This window comes from Erythrolamprus reginae, chromosome 1 (assembly GCF_031021105.1).
Source record: "Erythrolamprus reginae isolate rEryReg1 chromosome 1, rEryReg1.hap1, whole genome shotgun sequence".
Lineage (NCBI taxonomy): Eukaryota > Metazoa > Chordata > Lepidosauria > Squamata > Dipsadidae > Erythrolamprus > Erythrolamprus reginae.
This window is the reverse complement of record NC_091950.1, coordinates 420294610-420317777: the sequence shown is the minus strand read 5'-3', so window position 1 is coordinate 420317777 and position 23168 is coordinate 420294610. Positions and strand designations below refer to the sequence as shown.

Genomic DNA, 23168 nt, shown 5'->3' with positions numbered 1-23168 from the left:
TGTCTTCCCAATTATGAGCTCTCTTTAAAAAAGAAGAAGAAAAGTTGGGTAGTATTACCCCTGTTGATAAATAGTCTAGAATTAAATTTAATAATCAATTAATTTAACTGTGAAGTCAAATTCCCATTTTAAAGCTCCCTAAAAAGAGGTGATTTAAGAAGAAGAAAGGAATAGAATGGGAGATCCTTTGAAATGAGTGGGCTGCAGAGACTATTAACTGAGGATTTCACCAACATCAAACATTTAAAAACCTAAATAATGCATTCAATCATTTTGCTCTGAGACTTCGTGTCTCCATTTCTGCTTTGTAAAGGAGGTGGTATTAATCAGCTAAATACAAATTAATTTCTTGGCTCACAAGAAGTTCTGTCAAAGGTATAATTTGCCTGCCATGTGCTAGTGATTGCTATCTAAGTCACAAAAGGATTTTGAGAGTTATAAATGGAACTGTAATTTGAAAGTACGGATGCTATTCTCTACTGCCTGTAGTAGACCTGGCAAATCTGTCCCATGTACCCACATTTTCAGTGTAATTAGAAACATAGAAGAGTGACGGCAGAAAAAGACCTCAAGGTCCATCTAGTCTGCCCTTATACTATTTCCTGTATTTTATCTTACAATGGATATATGTTTATCCCAGGCATGTTTAAATTCAGTTACTGTGGATTTATCTACCACGTCTGCTGGAAGTTTGTTCCAACGATCTACTACTCTTTCAGTGAAATAATATTTTCTCATGTTGCCTTTGATCTTTCCCCCAACTAACTTCAGATTGTGTCCCCTTGTTCTTGTGTTCACTTTCCTATTAAAAACACTTCCCTCCTGAACCTTATTTAACCCTTTAACATATTTAAATGTTTCGATCATGTCCCCCCTTTTCCTTCTGTCCTCCGGACTATACAGATTGAGTTCATTAAGTCTTTCCTGATACGTTTTATGCTTAAGACCTTCCACCATTCTTGTAGCCCGTCTTTGGACCCGTTCAATTTTCTCAATATCTTTTTGTAGGTGAGGTCTCCAGAACTGAACACAGTATTCCAAATGTGGTCTCACCAGCGCTCTATATAAGGGGATCACAATCTCCCTCTTCCTGCTTGTTATACCTCTAGCTATGCAGCCAAGCATCCTACTTGCTTTTCCTAATGCCCGACCACACTGCTCAACCATTTTGAAACTGTCAGAAATCACTACCCCTAAATCCTTCTCTTCTGAAGTATTTGCTAACACAGAACTGCCAATGCAATACTCAGATTGAGGATTCCTTTTCCCCAAGTGCATTATTTTACATTTGGAAACATTAAACTGCAGTTTCCATTTTACTAGTGCTTTTTTAAAAGCAACCCTTTTCCGATTACTAAAAAAATCTCATCAAATACAGGTAGTACTCAACTTACAACAGTCCATTTAGAGACTGTTCAAAGTTACAACAACACTGATAAAAGTGACTAGTGATCATTTTTCACACTTATGATCACTGCAGCATCCCCATGGATCATGTGATTTACATTCAGATGCTTGATGACTCACAGTTATGACGGTCACAGAGTCCCAGGGTCACATGATCCCCTTTTCTAACCTTCTGACAAGCAAAGTCAGTTGGGGAAGCCAGATTCCCTTAACAACCATGTTACTAACTTAACAAACTGCAGTGATTCGCTTAACAAATGTGGCAAGAAAAGTCGTAAAATGGGGCAAACTCACTCAACAAATTTCTCACTTAGCAACATAAATTTTGGGCTCAATTTGGGTCGGAAGTTCAGGACTGCCTGTATAAAGAAACTGTTTCTGAATTGCATTCAAATCAACAATCAAAAAGATAGATTTATTTAAGTTCTTCTCTGTCTACTGCCTAAAAAACCCCTCATTTATTGAAATTCTCCTCTACCCATTTCCTAAACGATCTCCTCCCGAAGTAAGAGGATCTACATCAGAAGAACAGCAGAAGTTTTAAATGAAGGCATTAAAGCTTCTTATGTTATGATACGAAGGCCCAAGAACAATCTTTTCCTTGAAGTATGGCAAACTTCTCAAAAACTCAAGTTTCTCGGATAGCCTTCCCCAAAGCGTAATCTCACAGCTAGTATTATACCGACATGCTTTTTATTTTATTTTTAATCTTAGCTGCAAGCCTCCACTGCATTTCAGCTAATGGGATGACTGCATAATCTCTACATGATATGTGATGCAGCAGTTCCAAAAATAGAAAATCCTACAGAATCCCTGACTCCACATGGCTTCTGATGAGGGCAAAGAAGGGAGGGATGCTTGATATAGAAATGCCATTACAAAAAGCATTTTCTCTACATGATACCTGAAGCTCCTGCTGGGGCAGATGTGGCTTCTTCTACAAGGTCTCCTTCCTCCAACTCCATGTTGTGAGTGTATTCCACATCATTCTCTCCAGACCTTCAGGGCAAAGTAAAATCACACACAAACATTTGTTCTATTGAATAAGGTTTGGAGAATTCTGAATTACGCTGAAATTACAATTTCACTGTAATGAGATAAAATCCTAAATTTGCCTGCACCCAGCGACAGCTGCAACACAACTGCAACACAAAATAGAAAGAGTGAGCTGTGGTATGGAAGGGGTTACAGTGAGCCCTCGATTTTCGCGGGGGTTACGTTCCAAGACCTCCCACGAAAATCGATATTCCGCGATGTAGCAGCGCGGAAGTAAAAACACCATCTGCGCATGCGCGCCCTTTTTTCCATGGCCGCACATGCGCAGATGGTGGAGGCGGGGAGCGACAAAAGTTCGGAGGCTGGCAATGGTTGTTTTTAATGCCGGCCACCCCCCCAGCGCCTCCGGCCTCCTCGCCGCTCGCTCGCCCGCCCGCCCGCCGCTTCCTCCGGCAGGTAAAATCGCTGCTACCGACACTGGCGGTGATCGCCTGCAGGGTCCGGTCTCACCTGCCTCTTCTAAGACACCGGCTTTTCCGACTCCAGCCCCCGACGGCTCCATTACGTTTGGCCACGAACTCGCCTGGAGTCGGGCTGGCGGAGACACGGAGGAATGGCGGCTACTATTTACAACTGAGCCGTGCTGCCTGGAGTGAGTCGGGAGTGAGTCGGGTGAGTCGGAGAAGGGAAGAGTGGAAGATCATGACGGCCAGGGAGAGAGAGAGGGAGACAATTGATTTTAGTCTCCATTTTTAAAATCTTTTATTTAAAGCTTTGCTGGCCCTTTAAAGGACCTTTCGGAAGTGGAAGGGAAGCCTAAGAACGGGCGGAAGAGAAGGGGTGAAAACAGCTGTTTTACCTACTGCGCACGCGTTGCGCTTCCAAGCCAATTGGCAGACCACTGATATGGATATGGACCTGCCCGCCGCTCGCCCGGGGAGAGGGGGAGAGATAGAGAAAGAGAGAGAAGGAAAGAAAGAGATGAGAAAGGAAGGAAGAGAGTGAGAGAGAGGAAGAAAGAGAGAGAGAGAAGAGTGGAAGGAAGAGAGAGAGAAATGATAAATACCGTGGAGTATTTTTTAATCAACATTTTTTGAAAAACCGTGGTATAGCGTTTCGCGAAGTTTGAAGCCGCGAAAATCGAGGGATCACTGTATACCAGTGATTTTCAATCTGGGATATGCAGCCCCCTGGTGGGCGACACTGTCATCACAGGGCATTTGGAAAGGCTTCAAGAAATTAAGTCTTAGTGGTTTGTGGCCATGGTCACAAAAAATGGTGTCTGTGGTAAAGAAGAGGTTGAAAACCCTTGAACTGTAGCATTTCAGAGGGAAAATTCTAAAATACATAATCCAGAGTGCTATCTATTTAAGGTGATCCTATAAACTGCATATTTATTTATTTATTTATTCATTCATTCATGCATTCATTCGTGCATTCATTCATTCATTCCAATACTGTACACAATGAGGTTTTTAGTGGGTATATATCTATATACACAAAGTAAAATACATGATGAAGGTTATAGAGGAGATACTCATAGTAAAATATATCTAAGAAATAATAGAAAAGAAGATATAGTAATAGAACATATCAATGAAAGAATAGAAGAAGAGATATAGGAATAGAAGAAAGGTATAGGAGATATAGGAGAGCAATAGGACATGGGGCGGAAGGTACTCTAGTGCACTTGTACTCGCCCCTTACTGACCTCTTAGGAATCTGGAGAGGTCAACCGTGGATAATCTAACGGTAAAGTGTTGGGGGTTTGGGGATGACACTATGGAGTCTGGGCAATGAGTTCCACGCTTCGACAACTCGGTTACTGAAGTCATATTTTTTACAGTCAAGTGTGGAGTGTTTAATATTAAGTTTAAATCTGTTGTGTGCTCTGGGTGTTGTTGTGGTTGAAGCTGAAGTAGTCGCCGGCAGCATATGATCTTGTGGGCAATACTTAGATCTTGTTTAATTAAGGGATCTTAGTTCTAAACTTTCTAGGCCCAAGATTGAAAGTCTAGTCTCGTATTCTGTTTTGAGTGGAGGAGTGAAGGGCTCTTCTGGTGTAGTGTATATTGGAGGTGGTGACCCTTTGAGAGCTGTGTGCAATGAAATTTCATTTTGACCTATGCCGATCAGTGTATCTTCAAAGTGACAATAAAGTTATTCTGAGTGGTTGATTTTTATATTTGAAGTTGGTTAGATCATTGAAGATCTCCTTTTAGAATATTGGTAGTCCTCGACTTACGACCACAATTGAGTCCAAAATTTCCATTGCTAAGCGAGGTGGTTGTTAAGTGAATCATGATGTTTTTAAGTGAATCTGGCCTCCTCCATGTCACTTTGCTTGGCGGTAACAAGCTGGGGCGGTTACAAATGGTGATCATATGACCCTGGAAGAGTGCCAATTGTCATAAATACATTCCAGTTGCCAATTGCCTCAATTTTGATCATATGACTGTGGGAATGCTACAATGGTCATAAGTGTGAAAATGGGTCATGAGTCCTTTTTTGTACACTTCCCTTATTAACTTCAAACAGTAAATTAATGATTGTAAGTCGAGGAATACCTTCGTGCGCTTTACAATTCAACAACGAAACAAGGCCGAAAATCAGCTGCGCACTGCATGCCGACATACGACAACGCCTCACATACCCTCAACTAACCCTCACGTACCCTCACCTGTAGCAACCATGCTATAGCTTCGCCATCATTGGTATAGGGTCTCCGGTTTGAACAGGGGGATGGATTAGGAGACTTCCAAGATCATTGGTTGCCGATCAGTTTCCGGTCACAATTCAAAGTGTTGGTTATGACCTATAAAGCCCTTCATGGCACCAGACCAGAATATCTCAGGGACCGCCTTCTGCTGCACGAATCCCAGCGACCAGTTAGGTCCCACAGAGTGGGTCTTCTCCGGGTCCCGTCAACTAAACAATGCCGCTTGGCGGGACCCAGGAGAAGAGCCTTCTCTGTGGCAGCCCCGGCCCTCTAGAACCAACTCCCCACAGATTAGAATTGCCCCCAACCTCCTTGCCTTTCGTAAGCTACTTAAAACCCACCTCTGCCGCCAGGCATGGGGGAATTGAGATCCTCTTTCCCCCTAGGCCTTTACAATTTTATGCATGGTATGTCTGTATGTATGTTTGGTTTTTATATTAATGGGTTTTTAATCGTTTTTAGTATTGGATTATTATTGTACGCTGTTTTATTATTGCTGTTAGCCGCCCCGAGTCTTCGGAGAGGGGCGGCATACAAATCTAATAAATTATTATTATTATTATTATTATTATTATTATTAAATAAACAATTAAATAAATAAATAAATAAATAAATACATACATAAATAAATTTGCAGCTCTGTTATTCAATTTTTGGAGGAAATATTTATCTATCCCTTATTTAGAAGGTCCCTTTCATCCATTAAATTCTATGTACTTATCTGTAAAAGATCTCTATCTGATTGTCAGGTTTACAATTAAAGTGCTTTCCAACTCATCTTAACTACATGGATTAGTTGCAATGCAATCTTACACACAGGAAGTCTCACCAAGTTGAGTGGATGTGGAAAAAAAACCCATCAGCTTTAGGCTTATATGAACATTAAGCCTTCCTGGTGACATTTTTGGAACATCGCTGAAGGGTTGGAGATTTTTTTTCCTCCCCTGCTCAGAGACGTAAAAGGGGATTTACACGTCAACAGACGCAGGGAAAGGAAATCCCTGCCATGACTTACATGGTCTCTTCGTCTATGTCGTTTTCCTCTGTGTTGCTGGTGGCTGTTGAGCTCACGGAGGAGCTGCTGCCGTCCAAATTATTCGCCTCCTCTTGCCCCACAAAATCGACATCCAGATCGCCGTCGGAGAGTTCGTGCTGCAATGAGAGCAGATTTGGAAATAAAATACTTACTTCGAGTAAGAGCTGCAAAGAAAGCAGCAATTCTCAAACAGCTAATTATAAAGAAAAATGTGAAAACTCTGAAAAAAATCAGTTTCCATATGTACACTTCAAATGCTCTGTTTATAAAAACAAAGAGATGAATTACGGGTAGTCCTCCACTTAAAACAGTTCAGCTATTGGCAAATAGGTTGACTCCCTCTTCTTTGTAGCAACCCCTGAAATATAATTTATTTTATTTATTTATTCACTTGTCCAATACACAAGTACATAGGGAGAAAATAGACATGTGATAATATAAAAAAGGGTGAAAGTGGGCTTAGAGGAGAGGATAGATGAAAGGAAGAGAATATATAAGATAGGTGAAAGAAAGGAAAGACAATTGGACAGGGGACGAAAGGCACACCAGTGCACTTATGTACGCCCCTTACTGGCCTCTTAGGAATCTGGAGAGGTCAATCGTGGAGAGTCTAAGGGAGAAGTGTTGGGGGTTAGGGGTTGACACAATTGAGTCCGGTAATGAGTTCCACGCTTCGATAACTCGATTGTTGAAATCATATTTTTTACAGTCAAGTTTGGCGAGGTTCGTATTGAGTTTGAATTTGTTGCGTGCTCTTGTGTTGTTGCGGTTGAAGCTGAAGTAATATTGGGACCCTGCTATCATGTATCTCCTGGTCCTTCTCTGCATTAAACTAGACATACCCAGTTCCTTCTTCGTATGTTTTAGCTCCCAGTCCCCTAATCCTCTTTGTTGCTCTTCTCTGCACTCTTTTCTAGTCTCGATATCCTTTTTACATCGTTCGTTACACTACTTCGTAAACACTAGGGGGCGCTTATTGCATAACTTCACTCAGGGAACACTCGTAATCCAGGGATTACCTGTACTTACATTAAAGTCTTCATATTGTACTTTTTCCTCCTCCTCTTGTTTTGTGTCTCTGGGAGGCGCTGTGCCAGCCACAGCCTCGTGAAGCACTTCTGAGTTTGGCCCTGATTTCTTCGGTCTCGTTTCCAGGCCGTCATCGCTTTGTGGGCTGAGGTGAGTGTCCGGAGGGGAGACGCCGTGGGATTTCTGGATCCGGGAAAGCTCGATCGCAAGCCTCTTCGTTTTTTAAAAACAAGTAAGCAAAAAAACAGACAACACTGTAAAAGTTGTGTTGATGGGGTTTCTGAAAGTAGGGAGAGCAGGACCCGACCCAAACTACAGTATTTTTTGGAGTATAAGATGCACCTTCCCCAGTCCCAATAGAGGGTGAAAACGTCAGTGCGTCTTATACATCAAGCACTGCCATTTTTGGCCTGCCAAAGCCCCACCCTCACATCCAATTTTTGCAAAAAAAGTGGCTCATTTTTCACAAAAATGGAGTGTGCAGAGGATTTGGGAGGCCTGCAGTGTGCTCCTTGGGGCAGGCAAAAAACACCCCCATTTTTGTGAAAAAAACTGGAGAAAAACAGGCAGGCTTCAAACCCTCTGCCCACCCCATTTTTGCAAAAAAATGGGGGAAATGGGTCTGTTTCTGTGAAAAACGGGACGCACAGGTGGTTTAGGAGGCCTGCAGAGTGCTCCTTGGGCCAGGGAGGACAAAAACCTTTTTTCTTACATACCTCTTTGAAATCTTGATATGTCTTATACTCCAAAAATACAGCAATATGCTCTAATTGGGAGCATCACTGATACAAGAATCCTTTGTAAAGATGATACCAAATCAGGTACTTTACTAGAATTTTTGAAATTATGAAGAATTTAAAAGTAATTAAAAGGAATGATTTAATAATGAGAAATCACAAGGGGGTAAAAAGCAACCAATGTTGGGAAATCAAAAGGAGTGGGAGGGAAGGAAACTGAACTCTGGGGATTGTTAAGAGACACAAAATATACATAAACATAAGTTACGGTAAGTAAAAAATGTCTCAGAAATTTATGTACAGTGATACCTCTACTTACGAACTTAATTCGTTCCGTGACCAGGTTCTTAAGTAGAAAAGTTTGTAAGAAGAAGCAATTTTTCCCACAGGAATCAATGTAAAAGCAAATAATGTGTGCGATTGGGGAAACCACAGGGAGGGTGTAAGCCCTGTTTCCTCCCAGGAGATTTCTAGAGACCCCACAGAAGCTTCACCCCGCCTTTTCTGGCCCTGTTTCCTCCCAGGAGATTCCTAGAGAGGCCCCACGGAGGCTCCTCCCTGCCTTTTCCGGTGAGTGTCGGAGGCTTGGGTTTGTAAGTGGAAAATGATTCTTGAGAAGAAGCAAAAAAATCTTGAACACTTGGCTCTTATCTAGAAAAGTTCGTTAGTAGAGGTGTTCTTAGGTAGAGGTACCACTGTACCTGAAAAGTGACTGAATTATATATAGGACTAGCCAAATGCCTGTGCTTTGCTATGAATATGTGGTGGAGCTTGATAAATTGACACTTAAAGCTTGAAAATTAATGAGTAGTTAAAAAAGGGACTGCATTGTTTTGTTAGAGATGGCAACCTGGTTTTCTGTTATAGATGAAGACATTATTTGCATAGCATAGATTTTCAATTCGTCCCCAGATGAATCGCTGAAGAGCTCCCGGTAAACATCATTCCTGATTTTGCTGTCTGGTTGGAGGATGACTGGGCTGTTGGGTGAACTGACTCTGGACCATGCCACATAGAACCAGCCATGGAAGAAACAGGCAGCTTCTCTTACTTGTGTTTTCCTAATCGCATCTGTAAATCTTTTCCTGCGTTTTGTGCCTCTTTTAACTGGTGTTACAGTAGAAGGAACAGATTCTTCTGAACTGAGGAGGAAAATAGGGGTGGGGGGGAAATCTGTCTCTGCCTACCAGCATCCATTGGTATTCATCTGGCTAGTGTTTGTTAGTGTGTGAGAAACTTGAAGGGTGTTTGGAAACTTAAACAGTATTTGCTGTGTGAGCAAGGAGACAGGAAGGAGTGTGTCCGTGGCTTTGCTCAACTGTTCTGTAATAAAGCTGCTTGCTGCTGTGAAAGCAAAAGCGAAACTGAAACTCCTCTGCTTGTGTTTTGTATTTGGATCAGATTTCTTTTCAGGTGGGGAGGGGGAGTAGAACTCCTTAGCATCAGAGCTTGTTAATAATACAGTAATACCTTGCCGTAGCAACTTAATTGGTTCCAGGATGAGGTTTGTAAGGTGAAAAGTTTGTAAGATGAAACAATGTTTCCCATAGGAATCAATGGAAAAGCCAATAATGCGTGCAAGCCCATTAAGAAAGGGTAGAGGGGTGAGTGGACAAATCTCCCAGAGGCATGAAATGATGATCTGAGTAAACCTTGGGAGAGGCAAGAGAGGCAAAGGAGGCCAGCATGAAATGACCAACAATCCCTCCAAATTAACCAAGTTACTCAGCTAATGCCCCAAAGCAGATAGCCTGGAAGTTGAAACACAGGCTGAGATACAATTGGTGCCACCACACCTTCTCATCCTCCAGCCCTCTCTTCTCTGAAGGTTTCTTGGTTGCTCTCTGAGTTTGGTTTTCTTGAAGCTGTTTAAATACCTAAACTAGGTAACTTCATGAGCACTGTCTAGCATTGATGATGTCACCTAGTTAGGTAATGAAACATCTGCAAGAAAACAACCAAGCTCAGTTCAACCCTGAGGTACACCCATTCTCCTTTATCTGTCTTCTCTGCTGCTGAAGAGGCTAGCTAAATAAATCCTTTCCTCCACCTGGTCTTGATATACATGTTGTTTTTTCTTTGGATTGGGAGCTGTCCAAAGCTGGTTAGAAGTTAGGTGGTTATATAAATAAATAAATACATACGTACTGTGTAAAGTAGTAATGCTTACCTCTTTCAAATTATGTATTTGCTGGACGTAACTTGTTTGAGCAGCTTCCAGCTGAGAAATGTACCAGTACTGATCTCGACATTTCTGGAAGAATGTAGGTGAACGCACCTGGAACCTTTAGAAAAAACAGTACGTTAAAAGGTTCACTAAGCTTCCCCCCAAAAAATGCAAGTCATTTCAGTGTTTGAATTCTCTCCAACTTCCTCCAGTATTTGTATGTTTCCATAGTTCAAACAGGATGGCATTATTTGGGGGGCAGGATTGTGTTATTCAACACTATCTCATTTACTCCAAGGGATTAGGGCTTTAAACTGCATTTAGTTAATTAAACTGGCTAATGCTAAAATGTCACCCTTTGTTTACTTTGATGCTTGTTTACTAGGCTTTCTGAAATGGGACTGGGAAAATTGCATTTCCTTTTAACACTTAAGTTTTAGCTGTTATTCGTTAAGCTGCAATAATCCCCATAAGGAATCTGCTAAGAGATTTAAGCAATTATCTAATTTTGCTTAGGGTCCACCAATTAAAAGACATAATTAGTCATTTGCATTTAACATTTATATGTCATTTTTTTAAAAAAAAACCTGATTTCCCCAGGATGACATAAAACAAATTAAAAATGCCCAAAGTTCTAAAAACATTCAAACTATATACTGAAACATTATAATTAAAATGTAAAACATAGAAATAAGAAAAGAAGCAATAAGCATCCGGCACAGAAAAGATAATAGAGTCTGCTGGATCCAACCTTGGTCAGGACATATATATTCACCTTCATTTATAATAAAAAGTCTGTCTCAAACATCCCTACTAAAGACAATATTCCAGCGAAGGGTTACCAATGAAGATTCCCTGCTTAGCTTTGAAATCGGCACAATGTATTTTCATAAGAAAAACATTTAAGAGCCCCTAATGTAACATAAAGAGGTTTGTCACCCTATTGCCACAAAGATCAGCACAATACCCTCGGACCAGAATATCTCCGAGACCGCCTCCTGCCGCACGAATCCCAGCGACCGATTAGGTCCCACAGAGTGGGCCTTCTCCGGGTCCCATCAACTAAACAATGTCGGTTGGCGGGCCCCAGGGGAAGAGCCTTCTCTGTGGCGGCACCGGCCCTCTGGAACCAACTCCCCCCGGAGATTAGAACTGCCCCTACTCTTCCTGCCTTCCGTAAACTCCTTAAAACCCACCTTTGCCGTCAGGCATGGGGGAACTGAACATCTCCCCCTGGGCACGTTTAATTTATGCATGGTATGTCTGTGTGTGTGTCTGTTAGCATATGGGGTTTTTAAATATTTAAATATTTTAAATTTGTCTGATTGCTTATGATTTGTTTCTACATGTTGTGAGCCGCCCCGAGTCTTCGGAGAGGGGCGGCATACAAATCTAAGTAATAAATAATAAATAAATAATAAATAAACTTTCTTACCGTAATATGACTGTGTCATTTTGCCTGTTCAAATAGCCTTCATTGGCAAGCAAATCCAGTCGGAAAAACCTGTTGTAACCCCAGCATTCCCCAACTTCAAAATCAGATGCAAATTCTCTAATGATGTTTTTTGCAGGATCATTAGTGGATTGGTGAACCATCTCAACACGATATTCATATCTGGAAGGAAGGAAGGATACAGTATTTCATTATTTTTATATTATATCTCTGCACACCCATATTTTCCTCGGGTAATTTTCTGATCAACCTGGGTGTATATAATAAGATGCAGTGAGATAAATAAGAAGGAAAGTATTGGTGCCAAAAAAGTGTATTGCACAAATGGAAATGTAATCCGATGAGCAAAGTCAACAGGAAATTCAAATTTATCTAATAACTTCATGATTCATTTAACGGTCACAGCAAAAAAAGGTGCAACTTTTTAAAAGGCTACATCACTTAGCGACCCAAGTTCTAGTTCCAACTGTATTCATACATCAAGGACTATCGATACTCAGATAGATGTAATAATGTATTCTGCCACAGAAATTCAGAATTGCAAGTTCCTTTATGCAATATGTGATTTTCCCATTTACCCAACGATGCATTTTCTACATGTTTTTTCCCCTTGAAAACGTTTCACTTCTCATCCAAGAAGCTTCTTCAGCTCCCCATAGACACACATCCTATTTATATTTATATGCATCTGGGGTACATGCCTCAGAGCAATAATAATTGCAACCAATCCCAGGGAGCTACAACCAGTTTTCTGGCTCCAAGTACATTCCTACAAGTGTCACTGAAAATTAAAACATACAAGGCCAAGATGGAGGGGAGGGGAACAGAAAATACATCCACACACAGGTAATGAACAAAAATTCATTTAGTGACTATTCAAAGTAACAACGGCACTGAACAAATTGACCATTTTTCACACTTATGACCACTGCAGCACCCTGTGGTCATGAGATCAAAATTGCTTGAAAATTGGTTCATGTCTATTATGGTTGCAATATCCAGGATCACGTAACACCCTTTTGTAACTTTCTGACAAGCAAAGCCAATGGGAAAGCCAGATCCACTTAAAAAAATTGTTACTAACTTAACAACTGCAGTGATTCACTCAACAAATGTATCAAAGAAAGTTGTAAAAGGGGGCAAACCTCACTTAATAAATTCCTCACTTAACAACATAAATTTTGGGCTCAATTGTTGTCGTAAGTTGAGGACTACCTGTAGAGAACTAGTGTAAAGTTTATTATGCAAAACCCATATTTTCTAAAATTTTAGGTACATATTAGTAACTGATGGGAGAGCTTCTTGACTAAAAGAATGCAGTGAACAAAAATCAACAGATTTGTTTTCACTGGGCTCAACTTAGATTTATAAAATAACCCAATGCCTTACATTATCTAGAACAGTGTTTCCCAACCTTTTTTGAGCCGCGGCACATTATTCATATTTTCAAAATCCTGGGGAACACTGAAAGGGGGGGGCGGGCGGGGGGGGGGGGGGCTAAAGAAAAGTTTGGACAAAAAACCCCTCTCTCTTCTTCCCTTTCGCTCTATTTCTCCCTCTTTCTCTCTTTTCCTTCCTTCCCTTCTTTCTCTCTCTCCATCCCTCTTTCTTTCTTTCTTCCTCTCTTTTTTGCTCTCTTTCTCTCTCCCTCCTTCCCTTCCTCTATGTCTTTCTCTCTCCTTTGCTCTCTCTCTCTCTGTCTCTCTTGCTATCTCTTTGTTGCTTTTTTCTCTCTCTTGCTCTCTCTCTCTCTTTCACTGTCTTGCTATATGTCTCTTTCTTTCTCTTTGCCTCTCTTGCTATCTCTCTTTCTTTCTCTTTCTCTCTTTCTCTCTTGCTATGTCTCTCTTTCTTTCTCTTTCTCTCTCTCTCTGTGCCTCTCTTGCTAAGTCTCTCTTTTTCTCTTGCTATGTCTCTCTTTCTTTTTCTCTCTCTCTGCCTCTCTTGCTATGTCTCTCTTTCTCTCTCTCTTTCTCTGCCTCTCTTTCTTGCTCTGTCTCTCTTTCTCTGCCTCTCTTGCTATGTCTCTCTTTCTTTTTCTCTCTCTCTGCCTCTCTTGCTATGTCTCTCTTTCTCTCTCTCTTTCTCTGCCTCTCTTTCTTGCTCTGTCTCTCTTTCTCTGCCTCTCTTGCTATGTCTCTCTTTCTCTCTCTCTCTGCCTCTCTTATATGTCTCTCTTTCTCTCTCTCTCTCTCAGCTGACTGCAAGCGGGAGCCCTGACGGCGGCAGCTGGACGTGCTGCTGGACACCGTATATGCCAGGCCCGCAGCGCCAGCATGTACGACGTCTAGCAGCACGTCCAACCGCCACCGTCAGGGCTCCCGCTTGCAGTCAGCTGAGAGAGAGAGAGCGCTCCCTCTCGCCGCCGCCATTTCCCCGCGACTGCCTGCGGCCGCTGCGGCCACCCCCCCCCCACTCCCATCGGACACTTGCCGTCGACGCCAGAGGAGCTCCAGCTGGGCGGGGCGCTGCCGGTACTTCCGTCTTGGGGCTCCCGCTCGCAGCTGTCAACCGGCTCCTGCTCGATGCCGCGGTTTTCGGCGCTCTCCTGCTGGGTCCCAAACAAGGAAGGCGGGGAAAAGGCGCGAAGAATGGAGCTCTCCTTCTCCCTGCCTTCCTTCTTTGGGGCCCAGCAGGAGAGCGCCGAAAACCGCGGCATCGAGCAGGACCCGGGGGACAGCTGCGAGCGGGAGCCCCAGGACGGAAGTACCGGCAGCGCCCCGCCCAGCTGAAGCTTGGCGGCACACCTGGCCATGTCTCGCAGCACACCAGTGTGCCGCGGCACACCGGTTGGGAAACGCTGATCTAGAAGATATACAAGGTATTAGCACACCTTACGTTTTCAAGGATGCATATTCCAAAATTATATTTTTGTTGAGCGTCTAAAACATATATAAAATCTTTCATTAGAAAAATACATTAAAAGGTTCTACTGTGATGCAAAGCAGAGAAGAAAAGAAAAACATGCAGGTTCTGGCCATCCCACGCAAGACTGCAGTGCATGAAATGCCAAGGGCACTGCAGATGGTGTGGTGCCTTGGCATTAAAATGCCACCAAATGGTTTAACATGAGAGGAGACAAATAAGTACATAACCTACTTGGAAATTTATCTGGGAGATTTAATGTATGCAGTGACAGTTGTACCCTATCTTGAAAAACTGAAGCAATCAAAATAAAAATGAAATCTTGCTCTAAATGTCCAAGTTTTTCCAAAAGAAAGAATTTATGTAAAATATATTAAATAGCAACTAGAACTGGGACCAGGATTTTGGTTTTACATTTCTGGAATAATGCATTCAGGTCCAGCATATTATTTTATTTTAGATGTCATGACCTTTTTAGAATAATCTAAATTTTAGAATAACCCAGATGAGGGAATAGAGGGGGAACTAATCAAATTTGCAGATGACACCAAGCTGACGGGGGTAGCCAACACCCTAGAGCAGCGGTCCCCAAACTACGGCCCGTGGGCCACATGCGGCCCGCTGAGGCCATTTATCTGGCCCCTAGACATGCATACACATTGAGAGGAACCTCACTTAGCAGTAGTGACTGTGAAAGAGATCTCGGAGTCTTGGTAGATAACCAACTAAATATGAGCCAGCAATGTGCAGCAGCGGCTAAAAAAGCCAACACAATCTTAAACTGTATCAACAGGGGGATACATTCCAAGACTAGGAAGGTATTAATACCACTCTACTATGCCCTGGTCAGACCACACCTAGAGTATTGCATCCAGTTCTGGTCACCGCGCTTCAAAAAAGACATGGAAACTCTGGAAAAGGTACAGAAAAGTGCAACCAAAATGATAAAGGGACTAGAAACCAAGACATACGAAGAGAGGTTGCTGGAACTGGGCATGGCTAGTTTAGCGAAAAGAAGGGCCAGGGGGACATGATAGCAGTATACAGGTACTTGAGAGGTTGCCACAGAGAGGAGAGGGTCACACTGTTTTCCAGGGCACCTTTGGGACAGATGAGGAACAAAGGATGGAAGCTGACCAAGGAGAGATTCAACCTGGAAATAAGGAAGAATTTCCTGACGGTCAGAGCGATCAACCAGTGGAACGGCCTGCCAGCGGAGGTTGTGAACTCCCCAACTCTGGACATTTTCAAGAGGAGATTGGACTGCCATCTGGCTGGGATGGTGTAGGATTTCCTGCTTGAGCAGGGGGCTGGAGTAAATGACCTGCAAGGTCACTTCCAACTCTAATTAATGAACTAATCAATCAACCAACCAACCAACCAACCAATCAATCAATCAATCAATCAATAATCCTCTTTTGTGCAATGGAAGTCAGGCAAATATCTCAGCTAGGCTTGTCAAAGGTTAAGATATCTCTCTACAGCAAGTTCAGCATAACACCCAGTCCAGGATTCTTAGCTGCTAGCAATCTTCCAGTATTTGAGGGGCTACCAGAAAGAGCAGGGGATTAATTTATTTTCCCAAGCATCAGAGGGAAGGACAAGAAACAATGCATGGGAACCATCAAGTTAAGTTTACTTTACTTTACTGCTGGCACCTCATACAACCAAATTAAATGTCATCTTCAGTGTACATTGTAATACAAATATATATAATAAAACACAAACACACCTCCTTCACATGCTATACAATTGAATTGAAAACCCCTGATATTGCATGATTATTGCACTATACAGTAGAATTCAATACGGTTACTGCCCTGGGATAGGGCAGCCTATTTCAGCCTATTTGTCCTTGCTTTTATTATCCTGTACCGTTTGCCAGATGGTAACAATAAAAAAAGAGTACCCAGGATAAGATGGATCTTTAAGAATGTTTGAACTTTTCCAAAGTAGCAGGAGCTATCAAGCTCTTTCAAAGAGGGGAGAGGGCAACCAATGATCCTCGTGGCAATGACGTTGACCCTCTGGATTGCTGTCCTATCTGCCACTGTGCAATTGGCAAACCATATACAGATGCATTAAGTTAAAATACTCTCTATGGTGCAGCGATAGGAGGTCACCAGCAGTTTTCTATTCAGTTGTTGTTGCCTGAGAAGTCTCAGATAGTATAATCTCTGCTGGGCCCTTTTGACCGATGCTGCAATTTGAGTGCCCCAGATCAGCTCCTCTTTTAGGATAATATCCAGAAACTTAAAATCATTTTTAGTATTGGATTATTATTGTACGCTGTCTTATTATTGCTGTTAGCCGCCTCGAGTCTCCGGAAAGGGGCGGCATACAAATCCAATAAATAATAATAATTTTAAAAAACCCAAAAACCTGGCAATTTACTCCACTTGGTCTCCATTGATAAGCAAGGGCTGGATATCTGATCTATTCCTTCTGTAATCCATTCTAAATTCTTGGTTTTATTGGTGTTAAGGACCAAGTCTCCATGAAAGCAACCAGTCCAACTCATCTCGATAGGCATGGTTGGATAAGGAGATAATTAGCCTGATCTCAGCTGGGACGCTGCTCTATGGCAGGAGTGTCTAACTCAAGGCCTGTGGGCCAGATCCAGCCCATGGGGTGCTTAGACCCAGCCTGCGGGGCTGACCTGGAAACAGCGAAGGACCAGCCTGCAATGCCTCTGCCAATGAAAATGGAGCTTGGGAGGGTTGTGTACGGTCCTCCCAACCTCTGTTTTTGCTGGCAGAGGGTTGCAGGAGGTTCTAGCAACAGAAAACGGACATTCAGAGCCCATTTTCACTATCAGAGTACTCAGGTCTCCAAAGGTGCCCACGACACGAGTGTCATTACCCACACTGGCCCCCCGAGGTCAAACACAACCCTCAGGTGGCCCTCAATGAAATCGAGTTTGACACCCTTGCTCTATGGCATCAGTAATGTCACACCAAAACAACACCTCCTCGTTTTAGCTCCCAGACCTCCCCAAAATGGAGAATCAATAGCACAGGGGTGGGCAATTAATTTTGCCATAGGGCCGCATGAGAAATTGGGATGGTTTTAGAGGGCCGGACTAATATAATTAACTCAGTTCTACCAAATACTGTATATTATTGGGTAGAACTGAGTTAATTATATTATAATTATAATTATATATTATATTATATATTATATATATCATTATATATTATATATTATATCTTGAACACCCGGTTCTTATCTAGAAAAGTTGGACCGACCTCCGCGGGCCAGTCACAGACAGTGGGCGGGCCGCATCCGGCCCTCGGGCCGCATCTTGCCCAGGTCTGCAATAGTAGATTCTCTTTTTTCGATTAAACTGACTGGGCTGATATCAGAGGGAATCGGTGGTGGTGCAAATGTTGTGTTGTGAATTACAGTGGTACCTCAAGATACGAACCCCTCGTCTTACGAACAACTCGTGATACGAACCCGGGGTTCAGAAAAATTTTGCCTCTTCTTACGAACTTTTTTCGAGTTACGAACCGGCATTCGGAGACTGCTGGGAAGCCGTGCGGCTGTTTTAAAAGGTAACAGCCGGGCGGCGGGGCTTCCCAGCAGCCTCCCGAACGCCGGTTCGTAACTCGAACAAAGTTCGTAAGAAGAGGCAAAATTTTGCTGAACCCCGGGTTCGGTTTGGGAGGTTGCTGGGAAGCCCCCCAGGCCGGCTGCGACCTTTTAAAACACCCGCGCCGCTTCGCAGCTGTCTCCCCAAGTCGAACGCGGAAGTTCGGCTTTAGCGTTCGGCTTCAGGAGACAGCTGCGAAGCGGCGCGGGTGTTTTAAAAGGTCGCAGCCGGCCTGGGGGGCTTGCCAGCACCCCCCAACCCCGAACCCGGAAGTTCGGGGTTTGGGAGGTTGCTGGGAAGCCCCCCAGCCCGGCTGTGAAATGCCGCTCATAGCAGCTGCTACGAGCGGCATTTCACTTTCTCTCCCAGGCAAAAAGATGCCGGCATTCTGGGATGATGGGGCCGGACTTCCCAGGCGGAAGGCGTGCCCCTCTCCCCGGCATCTTTTTGCCTGGGAGGGAAGGTGAAATGCCGCTCGTAGCAGCTGCTACGAGCGGCATTTCACTTTCTCTCCCAGGCAAAAAGATGCCGGCGTTCTGGGATGATGGGGCCGGACTTCCCAGGCGGAAGGCGTGCCCCTCTCCCCGGCATCTTTTTGCCTGGGAGGGAAGGTGAAATGCCGCTCGTAGCAGCTGCTAGAGCCGCCGGCATTTCACCTCCCCTCCCAGGCAAAAAGAAGCCGCGCTGCTGCTCCAGTCGCCCGGTCCTCTCCTGCCTCCCGCGCCGATGTTCCCCACTGCGTCGGGGGCCGCCAGCCCCGAATCGGACGCACCCTCGCCGCTACCGCTGCCGCCGCGCCCACTGCCCGCCCCATTCTCGCTGGAGGTCTAGCCGGAGCCGGAGCCAGGTCCACTCAGTCGCGCCTCCTCGCCCGCCGCCCAGCCGCCCAGGATGCTGACCTGCTACCTCGTGGCGTGCCCGCCGCCAGCCCGATCCTGCGCCTCCTGCTTCCCCCCCCCAGCCAAAAATACAAAGGCGGTCTGCCGCTCCCGCGGAGCAATGGGAAGCTGAAGCCGGCGGCGGTTTCAGCCTCCCTTTGCTCCACGCTGCTCCGCCCTGCCTGTCTTTGTGTTTTTGGCTGGGGAGGGGAGCAGGAGGACCTTCCTGACTCCCTCCCCCCAGCACTTCACCCAGGACAACAGGCAGGGCCAAGCAGCGTGGGGCAAAGGGAGGCTTGCACGCATTAATTGCTTTTCCATTGATTCCTATGGGAAACAATGTTTCATCTTACGAACTTTTCACCTTACGAACCTCCTCCCGGCACCAATTAAGTTCGTATCTTGAGGTACCACTGTATGTGGAAAGTACAGCGTGGAACGATCAGTATTTCACTCTACGGAAGAACAGCTAAAATGAGACCAGCACTTTTCATTTTTCTCTTATAATTCCTAGGCAGATCAGATTTATAAAAGGCAAACTCAATACACGTAACTGTGACTCTGCTTACATTAACACAACATTAATTAGGAATTGTCATCTGGTGGGACCACAAAAATGGGACTTCTTGGTGGTGGCCCCTTCTTTATGGAAAATCATTTCCTCCCTAAGAGATAGAGTTGGCCCCCACTGTTGCTTTTCTGAAAGACTCTAAAAACTTGGTTTTGTCATTAGACCTGGGACCCACGAATTACTGCCACATGGGGGATGCGGATGGTACAACAAAAGGTTTTTTTAATGGGTATTTATGATAAGGATTTTTTACTCAGGTAAGGCACCCACAGTAACCAATGTTGAGAGTTGGGTGGCTATATAAATTTGTTTAATAAATAAAAAATAAAACATGGAATAATTTTCATTGTGGGTAAGGCATGCAATAGATAATATCAGATGCTTGCATTAGTTCTTACTTGGACGTTTCTGGCAATCCGGCTGAGAGCTCAAGAAATACCGATAAATAGTAGCCACGTACCACACCGTTTCCATCCTTAACACACACACAAATTAAAATAGAAGTTAGGAATAAATCTGGAGCAATCAAAAGAGCTTTTGAAGTTCCTATTGTGACAGAAGTTAACTTTTTATTAGATGCAGAGCTCACATATCTAAAGTTAAGAAGGGTAATATTCCCTTGCATCTTTTTTCTTTTGTTGCCTCAAAGAAATGGCTTGTTCGCTGAAATTCACATCCCTTGTGTCATCTGATACAAAACATCTGAAGGCAGGACAAGAAGCAACAGATGGATAGTAATCAAGGAGAGAACCAGCCTAGAACTAAGGAGGAATTTCCCAACAGTGAGAACAATAAATCAATTATCTGACTTCTTCCAGAAGTTGTGAATGCTCCCACACTGCTAGTTTTTAAGAAGAGATTTGGACAGCCATTTGTCTGGTATGGTATATGGCTTGCTGCCTAAGCAGGGGGTTGGGCTAAAAGACCTCCAAGGTCCTTTTTAACTCTATTATTCTGTTATCATGTGCTGACAGCTTGAACAAAAAGTCGCCCATAATGAATCAAAACTCGGTGTTTCTTAGTCAGCAGAATAGCAATAGCACTTACTTATGTACTGCTTCACAGTGCTTTACAGCCCTCTCTAAGCAGTTTTACAGAGTCAGCATATTGCCCCCAACAATCTGAGTCCTCATTTTACCCACCATGGAAGTATAGAAGGCTGAGTCAATCTTGAGCCTGGTGAGATTTGAACGTAAGAACATAAGAAGAGCCTTGCTGAATCAGGCCAAAGCCCATCCAGTCCAGCATTCTGTGTCACACAGTGGCCCACCAATTGTACATGGGGATCTTGAGCAGAAAGAGAAGGCAAGACCCTCCCTTTCCCGTGACAAATGGTACATTTGATCTGCTAAGTAGCTTAATATTCATTCCGTAAACAGAACGCAACAGAAATAATTTAATAATAATAATTAATAATTTATTAGATTTGTATGCCACCCCACTCCGAAGACTCAGGCAGCTCACAAAGAAAGCTACAGACATTTTTATCTCAAATGTTCAATTATGAAAAACAGAATCTAGGATGTCTTGTACAAAGGTTAAGCAAGCTGTCAAAGTAAGTGATTTTTATTTGTATCCATTTTTGCTATATTTTCAAGCAACTTGTTTGACTAAGAATGGAGTTAAACATAAAATAATGTTCAGACTTCCCCAAAAGAAGGAATTCAGGTAAAGCATATTCTGACATGATCCACTTAGAAAATAATGAATTTATTTTTAATAGTCAATAGAAATTGCTTGTGGTTAATCAGCTTTATTCAAGAGGAAACAATCATACTACATAGCATACTACATAGCATATCATCAATGGGTGGGGTTTTTTTGGCTTATATAAAAATAGAACAGAATAGAATCCCTACATTGCTTTAGACAAAAGGTTTTCCTGTCAGTCTCTTAAAATCTTCCAGTATTGGAGCATTCACAACTTCTGGAGGCAAGTTGTTCCACTGATTAATTGTTGTAACTGTTGGGACATTTCTCCTTAGTTCTAAGTTGTTTCTCTCCTCGATTAGTTTCCACCCATTGCTTCTTGTCCTACCCATATTTCTTAATATTTATATTGGGCTCTATGTTTACCGGAAATCTGCATTCATCAAAACATTACATTCAAATATCTACATTTTGAAGTCCTGAATTTCAGCAGGTTGGACAATCTACCAGGATTAATCATAGGACTAGAGTACCGTTGTGCATCAGTAGGAATACAAGAATAATTCAAGTATCTCTTAATACCATCAATCCTATTTAATTAATTTTTAACATCACTTGTCTCTTTTAAGCTTAAATTTTATACTTTAAATACTGCTTTTAATATTTTATCTGTAAACTGTCTAGCGTTCCTCGGTGAAGGAGACGGTTGGTTCCTAAATATGATGAATAAAAGTAAATAAGTAAATAAACATATATTAAAACTTACTGGATACACTTTTAGCCTCCAACAAAGCCCAGAAATTTGAAGTGGTGGACTGTAAACTGGATCAGCTCGCTGGCGTAAAGTGCTATTAAGAAAGTTGGAAGAGAAGAATTTAGCACATAGAATGATAGCAGTCATTGAATAGAGTCAGTTCCAAAAACCTCCCCATTCCTTAATAGCAATAGCTACAGCAATTAGATCAGAGCTGTCACGCCCACACCCGGTTTAGCAAAGGGGGGAAAAGTCCCCATACATCACGTTGATAATGCCATGACAACATGAGTCTGACACCCCTGACTTAGACTTATATGCCACTTCACAGTGCTTTACAGCCCTCTCTAAATGGTTTACAGAGTCAGTCTATTGTCCCCAACAATCCTCATTTTACCAACCTCAGAAGGATGGAAGGCTGAGTCAACTCTCAGCCGATGAGAATCAAATTACTGGGATCCCAGGGTATATGGAAAACCAGATGTAGCATCAGAATGTCACTCTTTTCAGCAAACACATCCTTTCCTGAAATCCAGGGGCAGTCATCGCAGACCCACCTCTAAAGAATTAATTAGAATGAGGTAATGTTCTTACCTAAAATTTTCCAGGACAAAGGTAGTTGAATCATAAGCAGGAACTAACTCACTGCAGAGAAAAAGAAAAGGCATGAGACCCCTATAATATTTGTTTTTTTGTATTTCTATGCCGCCATTCTCCAAAGACTCAGGGCAACTTACAAAAATATATGTTGTCTGGCGGGACCCAGGGGAAGAGCCTTCTCTGTGGCGGCCCTGACCCTCTGGAACCAGCTTCCCCCAGAAATTAGGACTGCCCCCACCCTCCTTGCCTTTCGCAAACTCCTTAAAACCCACCTCTGCCGTCAGGCATGGAGGAATTGAGACATCTCCCCCAAGCTTATATAGTTTTATGTATGGTATGCTTGTGTTGTATGTTTTTAAATAATGGGGGTTTAAGATATCTTTTAAATATTAGATTTGTTCATTGTACACTGTTTTATTATTGTTGTGAGACGCCCCGAGTCTGCGGAGAGGGGTAGCATACAAATCTAATTAATAATAATAATAATAATAATATGTATACTGCTCAAAAAAATAAAGGGAACACTCAAATAACACGTCCTAGATCTGAATGAAGGAAATATTACCATTGAATACTTTGTTCTGTACAAAGTTAAATGTGCACAAGAGCATGTGAAATTGTTTGTCAATCAGTATTGCTTCCTAAGTGGACAGTTTGATTTCACAGAAGTTTGATTTACTTGGTGTTATATTGTGTTGTTTAAGTGTTCCC

The 23168-nt window shown here is 42.9% G+C and overlaps 1 protein-coding gene across 10 annotated transcripts in view; it reads right to left on the bottom strand.

The window, feature by feature from the left end:
• The window catches only part of TRIM37 (tripartite motif containing 37), an 82295-nt gene that overhangs the window by 28579 nt on the left and 30548 nt on the right, over positions 1 to 23168 (bottom strand). For all 10 annotated transcript variants that reach the window (XM_070735393.1, XM_070735395.1, XM_070735390.1 and 7 more), the window contains 8 exons: positions 22452 to 22502; positions 21870 to 21951; positions 19852 to 19928; positions 11527 to 11706; positions 10095 to 10209; positions 7188 to 7400; positions 6138 to 6274; positions 2312 to 2406 (listed from right to left, as the gene is read on the bottom strand). In XM_070735393.1, the coding sequence (XP_070591494.1) occupies positions 2312 to 2406; positions 6138 to 6274; positions 7188 to 7400; positions 10095 to 10209; positions 11527 to 11706; positions 19852 to 19928; positions 21870 to 21951; positions 22452 to 22502 (950 nt within the window). The remainder of the gene's footprint in view (positions 1 to 2311; positions 2407 to 6137; positions 6275 to 7187; positions 7401 to 10094; positions 10210 to 11526; positions 11707 to 19851; positions 19929 to 21869; positions 21952 to 22451; positions 22503 to 23168) is intronic.